Source organism: Mustela putorius, unplaced genomic scaffold (assembly GCF_011764305.1).
Source record: "Mustela putorius furo isolate JIRA1106 unplaced genomic scaffold, ASM1176430v1.1 tig00000275_pilon_pilon_pilon, whole genome shotgun sequence".
Lineage (NCBI taxonomy): Eukaryota > Metazoa > Chordata > Mammalia > Carnivora > Mustelidae > Mustela > Mustela putorius.
This window is the reverse complement of record NW_025421341.1, coordinates 28664463-28686223: the sequence shown is the minus strand read 5'-3', so window position 1 is coordinate 28686223 and position 21761 is coordinate 28664463. Positions and strand designations below refer to the sequence as shown.

At 34.5% G+C, this 21761-nt stretch overlaps 1 protein-coding gene across 2 annotated transcripts in view; it reads right to left on the bottom strand.

Moving 5' to 3' along the window:
- Positions 1–7738: 7738 nt before the first annotated feature.
- Positions 7739–21761, bottom strand: part of NYAP2 (neuronal tyrosine-phosphorylated phosphoinositide-3-kinase adaptor 2) — a 256433-nt gene continuing 242410 nt past the window's right edge. For both annotated transcript variants that reach the window (XM_004776583.2, XM_045078796.1), the window contains one exon: positions 7739–9974. In XM_004776583.2, coding sequence (XP_004776640.1) covers positions 9747–9974 — 228 coding nt within the window. In that variant the 3' untranslated portion in view covers positions 7739–9746. The remainder of the gene's footprint in view (positions 9975–21761) is intronic.

Here is a 21761-nt window from a genome sequence, read left to right as displayed (position 1 = left end):
AGAACAATGTACAACTTTCAGTCTCAACAAGCTCCCTTCATCCATTCAAAGACTTCTGAATTTTGCAACATCTGAGTATCACCACACCTTATAATCTTCAAGGTCTGAGTGAGGTGGCTTAACTCCATGTTACCAACTTCAACCTCAACATGACTAATCATATCAGTTGTGTCAACTCTAAAAGGAGTAGGATTGTCATTGTTTCATTTGTTCACAACCAAATCCCCATCACGTGTAATAATGGCTGACATGTAAGCACTCAGGAAATATTTATTCAGTGAATCAAATCAAGTATTTTAATATGCTAACTTCATGTTTTAAATACATAAAAAGTTCTTAACTATTAAAAATAAAATACAATATTTTATAAAATAAAATAAAATAATAAAATGCTTTTTCTCCCTATCCCAGTGTCATGAGTAACACCTTTCAAGGACCCTTTCCTGAAATATTGCTGGGGAATCAAGTCTTGAGATGTCAGTGTGCTGTGGGAGGGTACATTTTAACTTAAGAACAGGTACTTTTCTATCATCTCTCTCTCCCTACTTCTCTCACATTCTCCTCTCTCTCACTCCTGTGCTCTCAGTCTCCACCATCTCTTCTCTCTCTCCATTATAAATATGGTATCAGCCAGTGTCTACCTTAAAGAAAGAATAACAAAATTTGGATAGCTGTACTACCTAAAACAAAGTACCTTGGTAAGCCAATATGTCTTTTTTTTTTTAAACGTAGCTGAGAAGGTACTTTGCAACCTATCAAGAAACTTAATTCAATATAGCGTGGCAATAATGGTTATCCTAAGGAAAATGTACCAGAAAAAAAAAATCAATTTAAAAGCCAATTCACTGTTTGACCTTAGTGAATTCATTTGGCCTTTGTTGCAACGAGTTAAAAGATTGATAAGAAATGATCAATAAAGACAAAGATTTCTGAAAACCTAAAATCTCCTCCACTGGGCTGTAACTATGTCGTTTGTTCTGTTGTAGGGAACATACTGCCTCTTTGGACAGATGAAATGTGAATCTAAATTAAATGGATTAATTCCTTTCATGGTACATGATCCAGCATAGTGTTTGCTCAGTGTCAGAATGTCTTCGAACCTCTGTATATGGTAAATATCAAAATGTAATTTAAATATAAAAAGAGTAATTTAAATAGGAGACTGTGTTACATTTGTTTTGGAATCAGAGAAACCTGGCTTGAGTTTCCAAGACCTGTAACTACTATCTGTATAAGTATACACAACTTTCATAAATTTCAATTACTTTAGTAGAAAATGAAGGTAAACATAGAGTTAAGAATTAAGTAAAACAGTTCAGTATCTAGCATGGAGTAAAACATAGATCAGTCATTATTAGTATCGTTATTGGTGATACTCCTATTATGATAAATCATAAAGTTAAAGTTAGTAATGACATAGGGCATCACTGTATGCATTTTGTGACCTAAAATCATTCATGACTACTTTAATTTCGTGTCCTAATCTTTTTTTTCTTCTTATAGTTCTCACACATTGCTAACACATGCTATCTTGCTATATTTTATGTATTAATAAAAAGTTTTAATTTCTTTTGCAACAAAAGGGAGTGTAAATAAACATGTAGATGGATAGATACGAATTATAACTATATAAATAATATACATATTTACAGTAATCTTGGGCTATGAATTACAAAATGTCACAATATCTCATTAATTCTTACTTTATGGTGCTGGAAGAGAGGAAGGAAAAGGGATAGATAGAGGGCATAGTCTTTTCCCTGCTACTGTCTACAGAGTAGTAGGTATACAAGAGGACCTCAATGAATGTTGAATAAATATCTAAATAAACTCAGCCAATACTATTTAATATTTTCATGTGCAGAGCAATGGACCAAGAACCTTGGACAATAAAAGATTTGCAACAAGCAAACCTAGGTCCCCTTTCTGAAACTTACCATATAGTATTAAAAAACAAACTCAAAATAAATAAATAAATATTATAAACAAGTGACATTTTAATGAAGATTCAAACACAGTATAGTGTGTTTGTATGTTCTGGGGATGGGAATGGGTGTTTGAGTGGCAGACATCAGTTCCAACCTGAGGGATATCTGATAGATGCCTCGGACTATTAGCAACAATGAAGATTCTGAGTAGCACCCAGATACTGATTTCTAAGCAATGTCTAGAATAATTTTTCATTTAATTATGGGCTACCAGGGCAAAGCAACACTGTACAGAGTCAGCACTGTAGTTATAAAGACACACAGTAATAGCCCTGAGCTTCTCTAGCATAATCTTGAGGCAGCTGTGTGTCTCAGTCACTAAGGGTCCAACTCTTGATTTTGGCTCAGGTCATGATCCTCTCTCTCTCTCCCCTTCTCCGTCCCTTTCTCCATTCCCCATGTACTCTCTCTCTCAAAAAAAAAAAAAAAAAGTTAATAAATGAATAAATAATAAAAATAATACAGCCCTGTCCTCATAGATTACTGACCACTTCAGATGATAGATGGACACCCTCATCACAAAGAATTGATTTAACCAAAGCTGAAACTTTTTCCCACAGTAGCCCAGTTTGTCATAAGGTATCCATCCATAAATAGGTAAAGATATGAAACAATCATTTCTGCATTAGGTCCTGAGGATAAAATATTGTTTCTGGTGAACATGACACAATTTCCAATGTGTGTCTCTAATATAGCTTTCTTGCTACCAACTTCAGATTCTAATCATCTGAGAGGTCGTGAGGAAGAAAGCAGAAAGGATAAAAAGGAAGAGGAGGAGGAGGTTGTGAAGGAAGAAAAGGAAAAGCTGTCCAGTCCTGAAGCCCAGGCTGTTAAAATCAAAATCTCTAGGAGTGGGGCTCAGGCATCAGTATTAAATAAAATATCCTGAGGGGAAAATAATGTGTTGCCAAGGTTGAAAACCACACCAGGCAACGATCCGGGACATCGCTTCTCCAACTTTTCTGAGTGTAAGAATCACCCGCATGGCTTGCTGAACCAGATCTATGAGCCCCAGCCCAAAAGATTCATGTGTCTCATCTCCAAAGATTCATCTAGGATGGAGTTTAAGGTTTTTCATTTCTAACCAGTTTCAAGATAATTCTCTGTTGTCCGTCTGTGAAGTATAATCTGAGTATTGGTGCTCAAGAGAATGGTATCAAAGGCTCCCTGAAAATAGACAGAAAAGGGAGTCACCTAGGAGATATTTTTTGCTCAGTAGATGGTCTATGGACAGGCAGCATCAGCATTTCCTGGGATATTCTAGAGATCCCAAATCTCAGACTCTGATGAATCAGAATTTGTATGTTGTTACCAAGATTTGCAGGTGATAGACATGTTCATTAAAGTTTGAGAAGTACTGTTCTGATTCTCAATTTTGGCCACTTGGAGTCACTTGAGCACTTGCAAAATCTCACAAGGCTTGTGACTAACCCCAGGAAGCTTTGTGGACAGGAGTTTTTAGAAATTGTCAGCAGGGCTCTTCTCTGCAGCAAAGTTGGGGAAGCACAACTCTAAAGACATGATTTTAGGTGGTGATATTATACAAATTTTTCCACAAACTTCTCTTCTCTCAGTCTCCTAGTTTGTCACATTCTATTAATAGATACTCACTTGTACATGTTAGTAAGAATCCTCTCAATCGCAAATGGCCATAGGAAGATGGACATTGTTTTATCAGTCATTTGCATCTTAGGGTTAACATAATTAGACTCTGAGATCACAAAGCTGGAAAAAAGCGAGTCTTACTGGGCATTAGGAGAATAGAAGAGATGTTATTGATTGGGGGGGGGTCCTTCTTATCGTGAGCTGAAATGGATGAAAGTATGAAACACTGACGATGTGAAATATGATTAATTATTTCTTGTTCAGTCCAGAAGTAGAGTGCCCACGGAATACAGAGTGGCTGGAGGAAGGGGCTAAACTGGGGGAATAAATTGAATTTCTTTCAAGAAATGCCCACAAAAAGAACTTGAGGAATTATAAAATTATAATAAATTACACTGAAATTGGACATGGTAGATGAAGTAGCCATTAGAAACTATGACCAGAGACTATACTATTACACATGCATTTGTGTGTGTGTGTGTGTGAGCTTGCTGAGATCCAGAAATTCATTTTATATATTTTAAATGCCCGACAATGTTTTAGTTATGGGTACCCCAGTAATGGTAACCACACCGACTTGCTCCCTATTTAAACCAGATCAATTCCAGAGGTGTGACTGAATAAATAAACATGGCAAATACCCACCCAATAAGCATGTCGTCTGCATACACAGATCTAAGATGGCTGGATTTTTTTTGCTTTCCTTTAATGCCTCCAGAAGGCTTCAGATTCCTGCTGAGTCATTTAATTGGAATTAGGTGTCTATTGAAGAAAGAAAAGTGTCACATTCCCTCTTATTTAGTGGCTCAGCTGTTTGAGGCAGAAACCAAGTTATGACTGAAGACACCTGAGGGTCACGTAATGAAACTGAAGCATCCAGGTCCTCACCGTTCACCCGTGATGATCTGTTACAAAACACGTCATGTCAGAAATGGCTTCTGAAGTGGAAACATAAGTGTACTTTTCTTTGAAAAGTTCTTACTTATCTTGTTTCTCGGTGAATAAATACAGCGATGCAAAAGTTGGCTAATTTAAACTATTGCTTTTATTATAATTACACGGGAGCACAAATAAATAAGCACAAATAAATAAGCAGATTGTAAAATATTGCCAATTCACTAAAGAAAACAAATTGTTTTCAAACAACATCTGGTTACTTCAGTAGTATCAAAGTACATTTATAATTACATGTTACCTAAAAAAATCAAGTACAAAAATTAAGAGAAATTAAAACATCAGTGTTTATATTATTAGGTATATAGAAATGGCTAACAACACGTGAATAGAGAAATCTGTTAGCTAATGCTATTTGCACAATTTTCCAGGCACATACCTGACATTTTTAATGAGTTGTGAAAAATGTAATATGACATTCAGATTCTTAGATACGGTAAACATGTTATGTTGGAATGGATGTTAAATGGTTTCTTTTAAAAACCCTGTCTTTTAAAAATGTAGTGCCATTATCCACTAAAAAACATATGATTTTATATCATTTCTTCAATAGCTATTTGTTTTAATTTCTTGAAAAGAGCAAGAAAGTAAACATACAATTGCTAAATACGTAAACACATTTTTAGTGCAAGATAACAAGACCTGTGACTTTACTGTGCTTTGTTTTTTTTATAATCACAGTGCACTTTACACCAATTGCTACACTATAAATGTTAACTCAAGGAGTTCCAAACAAAAGTGCATACTAAACATTTTCATATATACTATATACAGTATGTATACTGTATGTGGATGTACACACGTGTAAATGTAGATGCATTTAGGGTGGGCAACCCAGTCATATTTGGGAACAACTGAACACCTCAAAAAGATCTTCATCTATATTTGATTGAGACAAATCCAACACTTTCTGTAAAGGTGTTTCCCCTTAAATTCAAAACTATAGTATTTAAAGGGAATTGTAATCAGACATTATTTTTTTCAGGTTACACACATTTTGCTACAATGTAATTAACCCAAATATCAAAGGGTTTTAAATCAATCCAAACAACAAGCCACAATGTTCAAGTCCAACATGGCAAACGTGTTATCCTTTTACTGAGTTACATAGACAGCGGTACATATCCTACGTGTACATAGAGAGTCTTATACATGAACATATTTTATACTTAGACATTAACTTTAATATGTTTTAGTATTTTATTTTGACTGTACACTTCATGGGGAAAAAAAGAGAGAATACCATATATAAAAACACATAAGAGATGTCAAACACATGATATTGTATAACTTCTTAGAAATAATTGGCTTTGTTTTGAAATTTTAATGATTGCATAATTAAGCTCCTTGAAGGCAGGGACCATATCTTTTAGAATATTTAATTCCAATGCTTCACAGAATTTTTAAAAACAACTATTAGATAAGTTTCTCAACAATGAACTGTTAATAATAAATTGTCCACATTCTATAATTAGCTATTTTCCCATTGAAGGAAGATGTAGTGAGTTCATCTCAAATATTATAGGTACCACTTTTTCTTCAGTTCTATTTAAATTTGGGGCACAATGAAGTGGGATTTGTTATTCTATTGTACTTCTATTCCTTTGCAAGGGTAAACTCTCTCTCATCTCAGATTACCTACTGCTTAAATCACAGAAATTTTTTTTTTTTTTAATTTCATAGGTAGCATAATTAGCTTACAAGCCCTTTTCTATTTTGGGGAAGTGACTCACCTTAACATATAAGTGATTAAAATTGCATTGTTAATGTGCATTGTTTTGATGTCTTATTTAAAATAGTTAGTTAAAACACTAATCTGAAAGGGTTTTCTAGTTTTATTGACTTGATTCTTAAACTTGCTCAGAGTCAAATCAAATTATATGTAAGAACAAGGCCTAAGCTAGAGTGTAGTAAGAAAAATGTTTCTCTAGTCTCTAGAAGCATTCGAGAAAACGAATTGGAACCCCCATTTCTGAAGTCCCAGTATCACTTAGGGAAGTTGTATCTCATAGTATCCAGACAATTTCTGGATAGTGGAATGTGTATATTCTTTAAAACAACAAGTGTGGACCTCTTAAGGTTTTGTTTTGCTTCACTTTCCCAAATATTTTGTATGGGTGTCACTAACCTTCACTTACACAAATCGATCACTCACTCCAAACTTGCTCCCACGGGATGAATACGGGGAAAGGGACATCAGTGTTCAAATGAAGACCTACCATTACAGCTCAGAAGATGCTGGCTTCTGGCACTGAACAGAAATGCAGGATCTCCCACCCATTAATTCCAAAGAAATTTGTCTCTTATGTGCTAAGAAGTCTTCCCCATAGAAAAGTGTCTTGTTGACAGCTGATAAAATTCTGTTTCTATAAAAGCTGTGGGGAATAGACCATTTCTCATACGTATGGGCTCTTCCCACCTGATAACCACACCACAATACCATTTGTTCTTTGGTACTGCTCTAAAAACTATGAGCTTTATCTTTCCAGAGTGTTCTGGCTGTCAACAGAATGTTTTATCATCTGACGTGTCCTGATTGACTGCCACCAGAGAATAAGCTGATTTTTCTTCCTATCCTAATGACCTCCTCTCCATATAAAGAAACACGGCACAAAAAGAAAATGAATTATAGGATGGTTCTCGCCACGTTGGCGAAGCCGAAACGGACAGTGGGTTAGGCACCCAATAAACGTTCTTGAGTCAAACATCACTGAGCATGCTTTCCCAGATCTTTCAGTGACTTCCCATTGGAAGGAAAATTTGAAGAAATTAAACAGAAACGGTTGCCTAAGGTCAGAGTTTCAAACAAGCTGCCTTCTCAGAAAATAACTTGCTTGAAAAAAAAGAGTGCATGAAACCTGGCAGCAACATGGGTTTGGCAGAACAAATGGGAATGACTGAATCCAACACAAATCATTTCAGTACCTCTGTTTCCTTCTTGACAAGTGGCCAGCATTAAAAAATATCTTCTGCCTCATTCAGAGAGATACGGGAAAAGATTGGCATCTGAAAAACACACTTGGATATGTTACCTACATATAAATTTCAAAGGAATTATCCAATCATTAACATACTGAGCCTGAACATACATATACATGCCCAGATCATCATAAAGATGCTAGAATTGATGTCTTACACCCAATCTACTGGATCAAGTGTATGTGGTCATAAGAAGTTAAATCAGACTAACATCCTGGGTCCTAAGCACATTTTATTTCCATTCCGATTTTATCTTAAAACATTTTCAAAACTCTTAGATTGGTACTCCATTGATTGTTGGGTTTGAAACATAATCTCTAACTGGTGAAACATGACAGTAGGATTTATTTAAGCGACTTAAGATCTCTACATGATTTCCTGTATTTGTCATCCTGCTTCTTCTTCTGCTTCTTTTTTTTTTTTTAACCACCTTAGTTATACAAGCAAAGTGTTTTATGTATACAGTTCTCCTGCTGAGTCCTCATTCACGCAAAAACAACAGATACACATGCTCCCACTTACCCTTTTTCCTTAATCTTTCAGAATTCTGATTGGACATCAAAATATACATTGATTATAAAAGATTAAAAAATTATTTTATAACATTTCAAAGGCTGGAAAGGAACTATTACTGATAAAGTATCCCTAGGTTTTTAGCAATATAGATTACAAAAATCCCCTCACTCCTTTATATTTGGTTTTATTGAGCAGCACTATACTATTGCTGTCAAAACCCTTACAAGAAAAACCACTATGACAATAACTTCGAACACATACCTTTTCTCTCAGAAATATAATACTAAATTGATTATTAAAGAAGAATCACATACTGTCAATTTTAGGAAGCATAAATAGTAATTTAAATATACAAAATATATGAGATAGTTTCCTTTTTATCCATCTGTGGCAATATTTATATGCAACTAGCAAGGTATTCTTAAAAGATATATAGGAATTTGTTTAACTTAAACTTTACCACCACGTAAAATCGAAGCCACCCATCCATCCCCTATCCCCTGCATTTCCTGTTTCTTCCTTGAAACAAAAATAAAATAAACAAGTGGTCATAATTCTTTGGTCATGGTGTCAGAATCAGTAAGAATGGATGTGATGGTCATGCACAGAAGATTACGACCCAAAAATGTGGTGATAACTAGTTTGAAAAACTTAAGAAATGTTCATTCATTAATGGACCTAAATTTTGCTTAGTGTACTAAAATATGTAAACGTATCTGTCAGAATGTTTATTTCTCATTTTCTAGGGGAAACAAACATACATGTGAAAAGTTACTTAAAAATAGTGATGGCAGTGGCAATAAAGCCACTGGTCCCACTTTCTTGAAAGCAGTCGTGCTATTTAAGCTTTCGATTCCTTGTTACTTCCATTGTCACAGTGAACCCTGGTCTCCTCCAATTAGATCCATGATGCAAAGACAGGTGTCCTGAAAGTCATTTCTGAAGGAATTTTTTTCTTCTGAGATATCCAAATATATCCTAACAACTCTCTCTGGAGCCTGACTAACCATTGCTTGGTATAAACAAGACAATATTGAAGAGAAATTCTTATAAAGCCAATGTAGCAAAAATATTTGTGTTGATGTAACGTGGACATCCAAATTATGCATCACATTTGCATCCATTTCCCATCAAATCCTTAAAACCTTAGAAAACAACAGATGTTCTTAACGAATATGATACTTGACTTCTACATTACTAGCACCAGATCATATATTATGTGATTGAACATGATTTATAGCTGTGAGTTCTCATACAGAAGCCAAATGTGGACAGAAAAAAAATAACATCTTAAATGCAAAAATTAATAATAAAGGCATCAAGGGATTACATATAAAAGAGATAACAAACCAGTTAATACCGAAATTATATCATATAGTAAAACTCTTGATATTTCTGTAATTTATATACGTATAATGTGTATTATTTCAGGAGTCACCCATAAACTAGTAAAATATTTACATCTTAATATCTTTTGGATTCAAAATAATCCGGGATAAATAAGTGTCTTAATTGCAAGGATACAATTAATATACATTTTATCGAGAATTTGCCTTGAGTAGGCACAGCTTCCCATGGGTTTTCCAGGGAAGCACTGGCATTCCATTCCGACAGAGAAGATACGTAACAGCTACTTATCGCATGACTGAGTCGACCTCCCTCTTCATGTAAAATGATGTGGAGCTCCCGCCATCCTGTACGCAGTCATATGGCAGTATCCCAGAACACCGTTTGCTGCTTAGAATAGGGTGGGGGGCTGTACTTCTTTGCCCCAGCGTTCTTCTTCCAGCTGGGCAGGATAGGCATGCTATCCTGTTTGCAAAGCCCCTTTTCCGTTTTCTGTCTAGCTTTTATTTCCTTGCACAAGCAACGCTTTTTCTCAATCATCTCAAGCATTGTATGGTCTCCATGAAACCACTGCATGCATGCCACCTAGCAAAAAAGAAAGAGTGAATACAGAAGCAAAAAACGGTATGAAAGCAATCTCTCTCTTTTTTTTTTTTTTTTTTGCACTGTGCTAGAAGTCATTTCAAGAAATGTCAGCTGTTTCTATGTATTTGTAATTCTTACAAAGCAAAATTAAAGTGTGGGAACTATAAATAAATTTAATACTTAAGTAAACTTTGTGACATAATCAAACAATTATTTGGGCAAAAATATTTTTCCAATATGTTTTAGGAGCTCACAATATGGACATAACCCTTTCTTTTTTTTAAGCAATTTGCCTAGTATCTATCTACTGCTTTTATGCCAACTCCATTGTCTCATAGGTCCCAATGTGTCTAAATTTAGTTATCGGAACTGCTTTTCAGTGATAGCTAAGATGAATGTGGTATGTTTGAAAAATTTAAAGACCATTTTTGTTCTTGAAATAAAACTTTCATTTGTTTATAGAAAACATATGGAACTTAGACATTTCATAATTCTTCTACCAAAATGACTTCTACCAAAATACATCTAATGCTTGGAATTTAAATGTTTAAATAATTTTTTGCAAAGAAATTTTTCTATATTTTTTGATGCTTTAGCAAATGTCCAAGTTAGACTCCTTGGCCATCATATGAACCCAGAGCCCAATAAGTTCTAGCACGTTAGAGAAACAGATTCTTCAGGTCAATTATGTACCAGAAGATGATTCAGAACTGATAATACATTGACACTCATACATATATCTCTGGGCAGATCAATGCTGGTCCCAGGTATATGTGGTCATGTCCCCTAATAACCATTCTTTAGACTAGAGCAACTGAGTTCAGTTTGTCACACAAGGACAGCAATATGATTGGGCCACAAACCCAGCCTGAGGAAGCTTCTCCTTAATTGTCTAAGCAAATCTACTCTTTGACTTTAAGAATTAAAATAGCTCGGAGTCACTGAATAAGATGATACAATTTTAGTATAAAATCAGAGCAAAGGGGCGCCTGGGTGGCTCAGTCATTAAACGTCTGCCTCCAGCTTTGGTCGTGATCCCAGGGTCCTGGGATCCAGCCCGACATCAGGGTCCCTGCTCGGCAGGAAGCCTGCTTCTCCCTCTCCCACTCCATCTGCTTGTAGTCCCTCTCTCGCTGTCTCTCTTTCTGGCAAATAAATAAAATCTTTTTTAAAAATTTAAAAAATCAGAGCAAATACTTATGTTACATTTACTCTATACCAGATCCCATTCTAATACATTTGCATAGTTTAATTCATTCATTCCTCACAATAATGACGTTCTGAAATAAGAGCTATTTATTCACAGACCTGTACCCCTGGGGATAAAAATATATGTTTATAAAAAATAAAAAATTTAAAAAAATATGAAAAAAAAGAGCTATTTATTAACCCATAATGATGAGTAAAATGAGATTTAGAGAGATTTAGCAGCTCGTTTAAGCTTACAGAGCCAGCAAAGGGCAAAGTTGGGATTGGATCCCAAGAATTCATCTCTAATGTTATACTTTTAACAACTACTCCATACTGACTTTCCGTGTATATGTATATGTAGAAGTAGAAAGGATTGAGAAGATAAATAAGTCCAACACCCTCAATATACAGATGAAGAAGCTAAAACTTCAAGAAATTACATATGTTGCCTAAAGCCAGGCAGGTAAGTTTCTGGCATGATCAGGGCAAGACTGAAATTCTCATGATTCCTAATCCATTATGGAGTGGGCAGGATCTAGAGCTAGAAGAAAAGAATTCAAAGCCTGGATGTGTCAGATTTCTCCCAGTCACTGCACTTCGTGGTTTCTTTATGTGAATAACTGAATTGGTAATATCTCAACTTTAGAAGTTGGTAGAAGGATTAAATTGGATAATGAAGTCATTTTTCAAAACACTGAACCACTGCCCAACCATTATTATTATAATACTGACAAATACCTAGAAGATTTCCATACCTGCTTTCTGTCACACATGTTCAAAAAGCTCTGTATATGTTATATTAAGTCCTCCTAGCCACCTTGAAAGCTTAGATTTATCTATACAGTACAAGTGTGAAAGCAGAAACTAGATCAAGGTCACAGCTTATAATAGAGACCTCTATCAAACCCAGATCTGTTCGATTCCAAAGTGAATATTCTTTCTACTACATCTCCTGATCATTATCTAGAAATAATAATAATAATTATTGTCATAGTTACTACCATTTCCAGATGCTACTCAAGAAATGCAAATATATTTATGGCTTTTTGAGAGAATAAATAGTGTGTATCAAATAAACCCAAATCAGTGGCTTGGACTTGGGGAATCCAGAAGATGGCACTCTTAGATTAATATCTTGTATATGTCTAACTTGATGTGAAGTTCCTTGAAAAACAAAACAAAACAAAACGAGCTTTGTTTTATGGCCATGGGTGTTTTCTTTTTAAATGGTATTTAGATATTTGTTAAATTCTTCCAACTGATAGGCTTTTGTCCCAACAAAACATTGCCAAAGTGGCTCAGAAGTTTTTCAAAGGATTTCTAGTATTTTATAACTTGATAATCCATGCAATAAAAATACAGTAAGTCTATTTTGGTGGAAATACAAGCAAAATTTATTAAGTAACTGTAAACTCTTAAAATGGATTTATGACATAGAATTCCCAGAGGGAAGGCCCCAAATTTTATCCATCAGCAGCCCCAACATGCAGAACAGAGTCATTAAGCTCTCGATAAAAGTTTTATGAATGAATAGAAGCCACCATCATTGAACAGCTCTTGTTAACTCTTAGAAAGCTCACCAGATCATTTTCTTCTTAGTAAAATCTCGCTGGTGTTTACACATTCCAACAAAACTGTAAAACCTCCAGGCTTCTTTCAGATATTTACAGCATCACTTTGATATTTGCATTGTATTTGCTTTTCCACACAAACCTAAAATCATTTGTTACTTAATTTTCTTTAATATTTAAGAGTGAGAATCAATACATGTCACTGTAAAATAATACTTCTCCTAGATTGCTCTAACAACAATATCTCCAATATATTTCATAGTAGTCATTACAGTTCAGATATGTATAACTGCATTATTGTAAATGTGTATTTCCTTTCAATTAGAAGTTTGCACTAAATAAGTGTATCAATTTAAGAATAATCCATTCTTTAAGAAAATCTAAAAAATAAAAGTTTAAGAATAAAAAGTTATAAAGTATGATTTCCATATTCTTTACATTTTTATTTTAAAGTAGTTAAATGTCCACTTGATTGATATAATGGTTTAAAATATTAATAGAAGAAAATCAACCCCTTTTTACAAAAATGCTATAAATTAAACTATTTTCTTTTGGTGGTCAATACAAATTCTGTGAGAAAACATTGGTCAATACATGAATGACAGCTAGACATTCCAAGACAATTTAAATACAGGTTATTAGAAAACAGCCAATTCAAGATTTTAAAAATTTCAATATTTTAATAAATCTGTTGAAGACTGCTATAGAATCATCTCACATTAAACTGTTATGGAACATTCTTTTCTCATTTGAGATACCCAAGAAAGTTATTACTATATTAAGATGAGATAAATGTATTTTGAATGTGATTCATTTTGGGGAAGACAAATCTACTTCCCGTGTTTACTTTTATATAGCCTGTGGTTTTCAATATTTCTTTCTGGAGGGCGCATGCTCTTTTTAATTCCCAGAATTAATCTCCAACATTACCCACTATGGCCATTTACATGGCAGAATCTCTCTCCCTAAACCAAGTCTAAAAATCACATTTCACTCTGACAGTAGGATGTGCTTCAATTTATTAGTTTGTACATAACAAATAGGATATTAAGCAATTATATGAAGCGTGTTAAGAACACTATCCATAAAATATTTCATGACTTTGCAGTGTTTTTGTTTTGTTTTGTTTTATCACCAAATTCTTCAAAGCTTTTTGAAATTTAGCTATAAAATTCCATTTCACCTCACCCTGGAGTTAAAAGAATTCTGGAATTTGATTTATTATAAGTATGCATTGGGAGATAATTGTAAGACAATTGCTCAACTGATATGAATACAGTTACATCTGTTGGACAAGATTTTCATATTAACATGATTCAGCAAAGGTAATATTCTTAGCTAAAAGTTGATGTTGATAAAATCAAGTGAAGCTCTTCCTCAAGGAGGAAAAACATAAAATCCCATTCTTTACGTGCAGGCTACACACAGTGACTTCTTTCCAGAGAGTACATACAGTATGGAAAGGGAGTCGGGGGAGGAGAGTAACTTAACAGTGGATAGACAGGCAAACACTGCAGACACCACACCAAGTGATCAACAGTGATAAGTGATGTCGATTCTAAGGATCCTGAATAATATATGATGAGAAAGGCACACTGCCTCTGTGTTCCTCCTCCCCCAAACCCATAATCTCAAAGTAACCATGAGAAAAACACCACACAAACCCAAATTGAGGAATATTTTACAAAACACCAGTCCAGAAATCCTCAAAACTGCTGAGATCATCCAAAATAAGGAAAGGCTGAGAAACGATCACCATCTAGTGAAGTAAATGAGACATGATAACTGAAATGGACTAATGTGGTATCCCGGAAGGGATCCTGAAACTGACTGATGGATTAAAAACTAAGAAAATCCAAATAACAAATGGGCTTTAAAAATACTGTCTCAATATTGACTCACTGGTTGCGACAAATGCACCACAACAATGTAAGATATGAACAAAAGGGGAGACTTGGTGTGGGGTATACAAGGTAGACAGGTTGTGCATTCTTTGCAACCTTTCTGTAAAGTTAAAACTATTCTGAAGTTCAAAAAATATATTTTAAAAAATCACCAAAAAAGACCACAGTCTTTCCAAATGCTAATTGTAACTTATCTTTCACTCTTTAGATGGAAGTAACATGGTACAATAGAAAGAGTTCAAGGACTTGGTTGGGATCTTCATTATTACATGACATTGAAAAGTCATGGATGTCTTTGAACTCATATGCACTTCCTCTATACATTGTGTATATATTGGTACATAATTCATATACACATAGTATATATTATGCATATTACTTCATATATATTTTATGTGTATTATATATACTCTGTATACGTGATGGGTATTGCTACCTATGTCTTACTTCGCATGGTTATAGAAGGCAGTGAACTAAATAAATTTCGCAAATGGACTGGGATACTGTGAAGCCCGAGACACTGCTAATAATCTTAATTACTAATTCTTTAATACATGAAGAATAACATAAATGTCAAGGAGAGTTTAAGGTACTTCAATCATTACTTTCTCTAGGAAATAAACTAAGGACTTCCTGATACTGAGTATATTTTATCCAAAGAACAAAAGAATGATAATACTGTTCAGTAATATATCTCCATATAATTTTTTAAAATATTTAATTGCCAAAATAAGTAAACCATAAAGAGATAAAAATATCCTAAAATAAGCACTTCAACACTAGCATTTCAACACTAAAAAAAAAATACCAGAATAAAATTGATACAAGCAGTCATATCTCTATCCATTTGATTTTTGTGCCTCATGAGTTAGCATGTAAAAAAATAATAATAATTTACCAAAGACTTAGGGGATGAAGCAATGCTGAGCAAGTGCCTTGTTGGGCTCAGAATTAAATTTAGCTCTTGTGAATAAAATTTGATTTCTTAAACAATAGACTAGACCCCAATACAAATTTTCAGATGGTCCTGTGGTGGGGGCAAAATCAATTCCATGCTGCTCTCTCTCTGTGAATTTCTCCACCCTATAACCCACATTATGAGAAATCATTTCCAGAGTCACCAAATTTCCTTGAATTTTCTCTTTACCCTGTAAAATATTTCTCCAGGAGAGCCTTCATAGGATGAGTGGGGAAACAATGAAGAGTAAGCATGAAAGCTGGCTGGTGAGATTCGAGAAAGGAAAGCTAATTCTTCAGGAATTATGAGAGATAGTGAGTTCCCTGCATTTATCTGTAGAGTCCCCAACCTCAGGTGTCACGAGGTCATCCAGAGGTGTTAGTGAAACTAACATTGAAACTGTTTTTCTTCTCCCATGTAATGGGCAAAGAGATTGATTCTATAGTAACAAAACATACATAAGGACACGAGTTGGCAAAATAACAACCCACTTCCCAAATACAACCTACTGCCTGTTTTTGTATAGCACACAAGCAACAATTTTTGTTTTACATTTTTAAGTAGCTGGAAAAAAAAAAAGACTATTTTGTGATACATGAAAACTGTATGAAATTCAAATGTCAGTGTATACAAAGTTTAAGTATCACACAGACATGGCTATTTATGGACCTATTGTCTATGACTGCTTTCATGTTGTAGAATTTCATAGCTGGGACAGAAATCACACATCCCATAAAGCCTAAAATATTTACTGTCTGCCCCCATATAGAAAAAGTTTGCTAGTCAGCTATGTAAATGGCCAATTAACCCTTGAATTATGTATATTCTATGACTGTCTAATAGAAGACCAAAAAGGATAATATTAATATTTTTGCTATAAAAAGGGCTAAAGACAAGCCAAGAGCTTTGATTCATACATACTCACAAATTTTTCATATCAAGTTTGGACCATTAGATTTGAAATCAGCTCTGACAATTAGTTTAGAGGAATTATTTGATTACGTCAACTACACATTTTACAATTTCATCATTAGAAGGAATAAAAAGAGTGTTGGAATTAAATAAAGTGGATTATCTGGTGTAAATTCTGGTGTAAGAGATTTAATGTAAGGTCAGCCCCTTGTTTTAATAGCCTTGAAGAGTCATTTGCTTGTCTATGATGTGTTATTGTAGGGATTTGACTTCAATTTAAAAGCTGTTTTGAGAACCCTAAAAAAGTAATTCTAGTGAATTATATTTGTTTTTGTCTTCTCCAAATATATTTTGGGAAGAAGTATTTGGCTTTACATAATATAGACACAACATAGGTTCTCAATAAACCTTCTGAAAGTGACATAACATAGAGATGAAAGGATTCTAATCACCTTCACTTGTTAGAAAATTCCCTAATAAAGTTGCTTTATTATTTATCAAATAACGAGTGATAGAATCCATGTTATTTGATTCTTACACAGAAAAATATTGTGTCCACTTTGTAATAGATGCCAAGTTATTACCTGCATTCCTCCCAACAAACTTAAGGTTTTATTATTTTCATTTGCCAGATAAATGTCTTTTTCTTTTTATTTTTTTAAGATTATTTATTTACTTATTTATTTGAGAGAGAGATTGAGAATGAGCATGATTGAAGGGAGGAGTAGAGGGAGAGGGACAAGCAGACTCCCCACTGAGCATGAAATCTGAGGTGGAGATTGATCCCAAGACCCTAAGATCAGGACCTGAGTCAAAATCAAGAGCTGGACCCTGAACAGACTGAGCCACTTAGGTAACCCTGTGTTTTTCTTTGAATTAAAAAGTTTTGTTCTATGTATCTATTATAAAATAGTTGACATTTTGAAAGCATACAGACGTGACCTAACATCATAGTACAGTCAATCTATTTGGCCTTATAATTACTCATAAGCACCATTCATTCACCTGTGAAAAGTGTAAATTCAAGGTCAGGAAGATGATTCTTCAATAATTGATTTTTTTCCTTTCTTTTATGAAAGCCAAAGTGAAGCCATTTGAACAGAAAATACAAGCATGCAATACCAAAAAACAAGCAAAAAACAAAGTATGCAGTACCCAAAAATAGGTAAAATAAGTGCACAATACCAAAGAAAAAAAGTGTGCAATTCCTAAAAAAAGATGTAATATGTGTGCCATATCAAAAAAATGGAGAATCTAAATATGCAATACAAAATATAACATAAGTATGCACTACTAAAACAGTGGACATTTTACAATTTTATGGGCCTGGATTTGATCCCAAGGCTTTCAATTTCACTTTGGCGGTATTGCCCAAGTTAGCTATTTTGTTTTCTTGCCTGAGATATTATGGGAATTAAATATTTTTCACATTATATTTAAATCATATTATTTGAAACAGTAGCATCTTTGGTATACCTTGAGCTTTTTTGATAGTTTTTTGCCTATATATTTTTTCCCCATCTTTAATTCTGATACAGTGATTGGGTGATTTTTAAATGATTCTCTTGTACTCCTCTCTCATTCATCAAAAATGTTGACTCAGAACCTATGCTTTATGAAAGAATTATTAGACAAGTTAACACCTGAGGCATGTACTGGAACTGTAGACTTTATTTTGCATGCCTAAATTCCACTTTAAAATATGAACATATTGATAAATGAGAGTGACATCTTGATTTCAGAGCTGCTTTTGAATGCAATATTATGCGAATATATTAACCCCACCTTCTTTTCCTAGATTTAAAAATCCCTCTTCATTTATAATCTCTGATCAGCTACTAGGCATATGAAAAACATCACATGTTGGTATTTCAAGCCAGAGAAGCTATTTGTTTTTACATATTAGTGCTTTGCCTGCACGAGCAATTATGTAAAATTCAGTAATCAAAAAGATTTGAAAATTGTAAGTTAATAAGTCCTACAGTTGCTTGGCTTTAAAGATAAAATAGAGCTTTGAGTTACTGTGGATTGCTCATTTTCTCTGCCTGCAAAATGAGGACAACAACCAACTCTTCAGTTTTATAGTGATGTCCTTTAATCAAGACCAAATCACAGGTCATATCCAAGGACAGAAGTTGATTTTAACTACTGTGCTGCACAGTGACAAGTGTAACTGATCCCAATCTCTTCTTATATACTCTGCCTCTTTTTCAAATAATAACAGTTCTATTTTTGAATAGACCTATTTTCTTAAGAGACAGTTTAAGACAGATGAAATGGATAACAAGACATGGTTTTACCACTTATTTGTTGTGAGATGTGGGACAAGTCACTGTACCTTCCTGAGACCTTATTTTTTGTATATGGGAAATGAAAATAATAAGACCTCAAGTTTGTTGGGAGGAATTCAGGTAATAACTTAGCACCTATTACAGTGTGGACACAAAAATATAAGCTCCTGGCACACCAGGGTGGCTCAGTCAGTTAAATCTCCAACTTTTGATTTCAGTTTAGGTCATGATCTCAGGCTCATGGCATCTAGCCTGCGTTGGGCTCCATGCTCAGCAGGGAGTCTGTTTCTCTCCCTCTCACTGCCCCTCCTCCCCCACTTTCTCTCTCTCTCTCTCTCTCTCTCAAATAAATAAATAAATCTTTAAAATTTATGTATCTACAAGCTCCTCTACCCCCAGTAGACTGTGAGTTCTTTGAAGACAGGAGCTCTGTTGTTAATCCTCATGCTCTTTACCATCAGTACGATGGACGTATGTAATAAGTGCTCATATGATGGATGAATGAACAAGCAGATGACTAGAAGGGTGATGTTCTCTGAGTACTTTCAGGAAAGGAGCTTTGGAAATTTTTGACTTAATGAATGGTTTTATTACACATTGGTTCAGTTGAATTCAGCAATATCCTGAATGTACAAGGTCAAAAAAATACTTCCTACAATTTTTGAACCTTAGGAAGCATCGGACCTCATATTCAGCCCTGGATTCCATGTGAGCCACACCCTGGATATTCTAAAGGTGAGAGCATCTCTCTCAGACTCTGAGGTCTGAATCTTTGGGGTCTCAAGGATTTATATCCTTTGAATTGCGGGGTCTCAGAATCCTTGAGCCTTTGGTTCAAGTTAAGTGATACACCCACGATCCCTAAAACTCAACACGCACTTAACATCCCTTGGGAGCTTATTAAAATGCACATTCTTAGTCACCATCCCCTGAGATTCTGACTCTAGGTTCTGGGTAAAGTGGGTCTCAGGCAACTGCATTCAAATGGTCCAAAAAAGCATTTAATTCTCCTTCACAAATGTTTCTCAAATCTGTCATCTACCTTTATATTTGCAGTGTCATGTTCTTGGTTCGGTTCCTGGACTGCTGAGATGGCCTCTAATGTTCCACTTGTAATCCACCAGCCACACTCTGCCCAAGTGCTTGTTGTGAAGCCCCCATAAAACCATGGTATTCAATGGCTCCCCATTTCTTGCAGAAAAGAATTTATGCTCCAGATCCATCACAGTGAACTTCAACGTGGTCTTTTCTGGCTAATTATTTTACCCCACTGTTTACTTCATACTCCTGTCATATCAGGTTATCATAATCACCCACCATAGGCACATTACTTGCTTCCATTCTTTAAGTCAAGCTATTTTCCTATTCTGGAATGCTCCTCCTCCTTGAAGTCTTGTCTTTCAGGGGAAATTCCACTTATGCTTTTAAAGTCCAGCTAAATGCTCCAAGAATCTATTCTGAAGTTCTCTCTGAATTCTGACAGCCATGCTTGCTTATTGCTGGCATAGCATTCTTTTCCTTCCTTCCTTCCTTTCTTCCTTAACTCAGCATGTCTCTCACACCATGCCATGAATATTGTATTGATTATGAGTTTTGTATAGATTCTGAAATCCTTGAAAACAGAAATCCTTTTTATATTATTGTTTCTGATCCTAGAACCCCAAGTCAGTATCCTCAATGAAATCCCGCAATGTCTTAATAGTTAAAGTTTCTTTGAAATGCAACTTCAGAGTGACTAGTCTGAGCAGATGTTTTCACTTTTTTCTGATTATAAAAATAATTTGTCTATTTTATAAAATATGAAATATAATAATAGGCAAAAAATCAACTGTGAAACCACCACACAAAAAGTGCAGTGTATTTCTTTATATATAAATCATATATACATAATTAAAACTTATGTATATATGTAATCATTGTGTATGTACCTATATATACAAATTATTTTTTAACTTATGATTATGCCATATAAAATTTTATATCCTTGCATTTTCTTTATTGTTATAGTTACAGTCTTAAACACTTTTTCTAAGACATGATAATAAAAACAGATTATTCATTATGAATGCTTTCTACTTTGCCATTGTATAATTGCTCACATTTGGTTGGGTTTCATTTTTTAAATGCTGTAATATCTCAATACTTTATGCCTTTTTCCTTCAGAAATCCACTCACACAGTAACACAAGTCAAGAATCGAGCATTTTAAGGCTTTTGATGTAGACTTTTGATGAAACCTTATTTATCTTCCAGAAAAGTTAAACCATTGTCTCTTCCCATAAGCAGTGTGGAATTCATATCGTGTTAGCACTGGTTGTGTTACCAGCAGACACAAGCAAGCAAACAAACAAAAATCCTATAAATGAGGGGCATCTGGGAGGCACAGTGGGTTAAAGCCTCTGTCTTCAGCTCAGGTCATGACCCCAGGGTCCTGGGATCGAGCCCCACATTGGGCTATCTGCTCAATGGGGGGCCTGCTTCGTCCTCTCTCGATGTGCCTGCCTCTCTGCCTACTTGTGATCTCTGTCTAATAAATAAATAAAATCTTAAAAAAAAAACCTATAAATGATATGTCTAGAAAAACCCTCTGATTTCTATATTTACTTGTATTAATAGTGAGTTGAATAGGCTTGAGTGTTTCTAAAATGTTTAATAACAGAACAGTTGATTTAGTATGAGTTTATTCTTTTTTGTTTCCCCTAATGAGGTGGTAGTTTTACCTACTGACTTATACTTTTTAAATAAATTGGGGGTATTTATATTTTATTTATCACAATAATTTCCAATGTTTGGCACTTTATAGACATTTATGTTATTCCAGACAGATGTTCCTAATTTTCACATAGTCAAATCAATTTTTTTTAAATGCCTCCATTTTCTATTCTTTAAAGTCCCTGCCTTTTTAATAATTGATAAACATATTTATATTTTTCAATGTTTATGGCTTGCAAACTGTTTAAA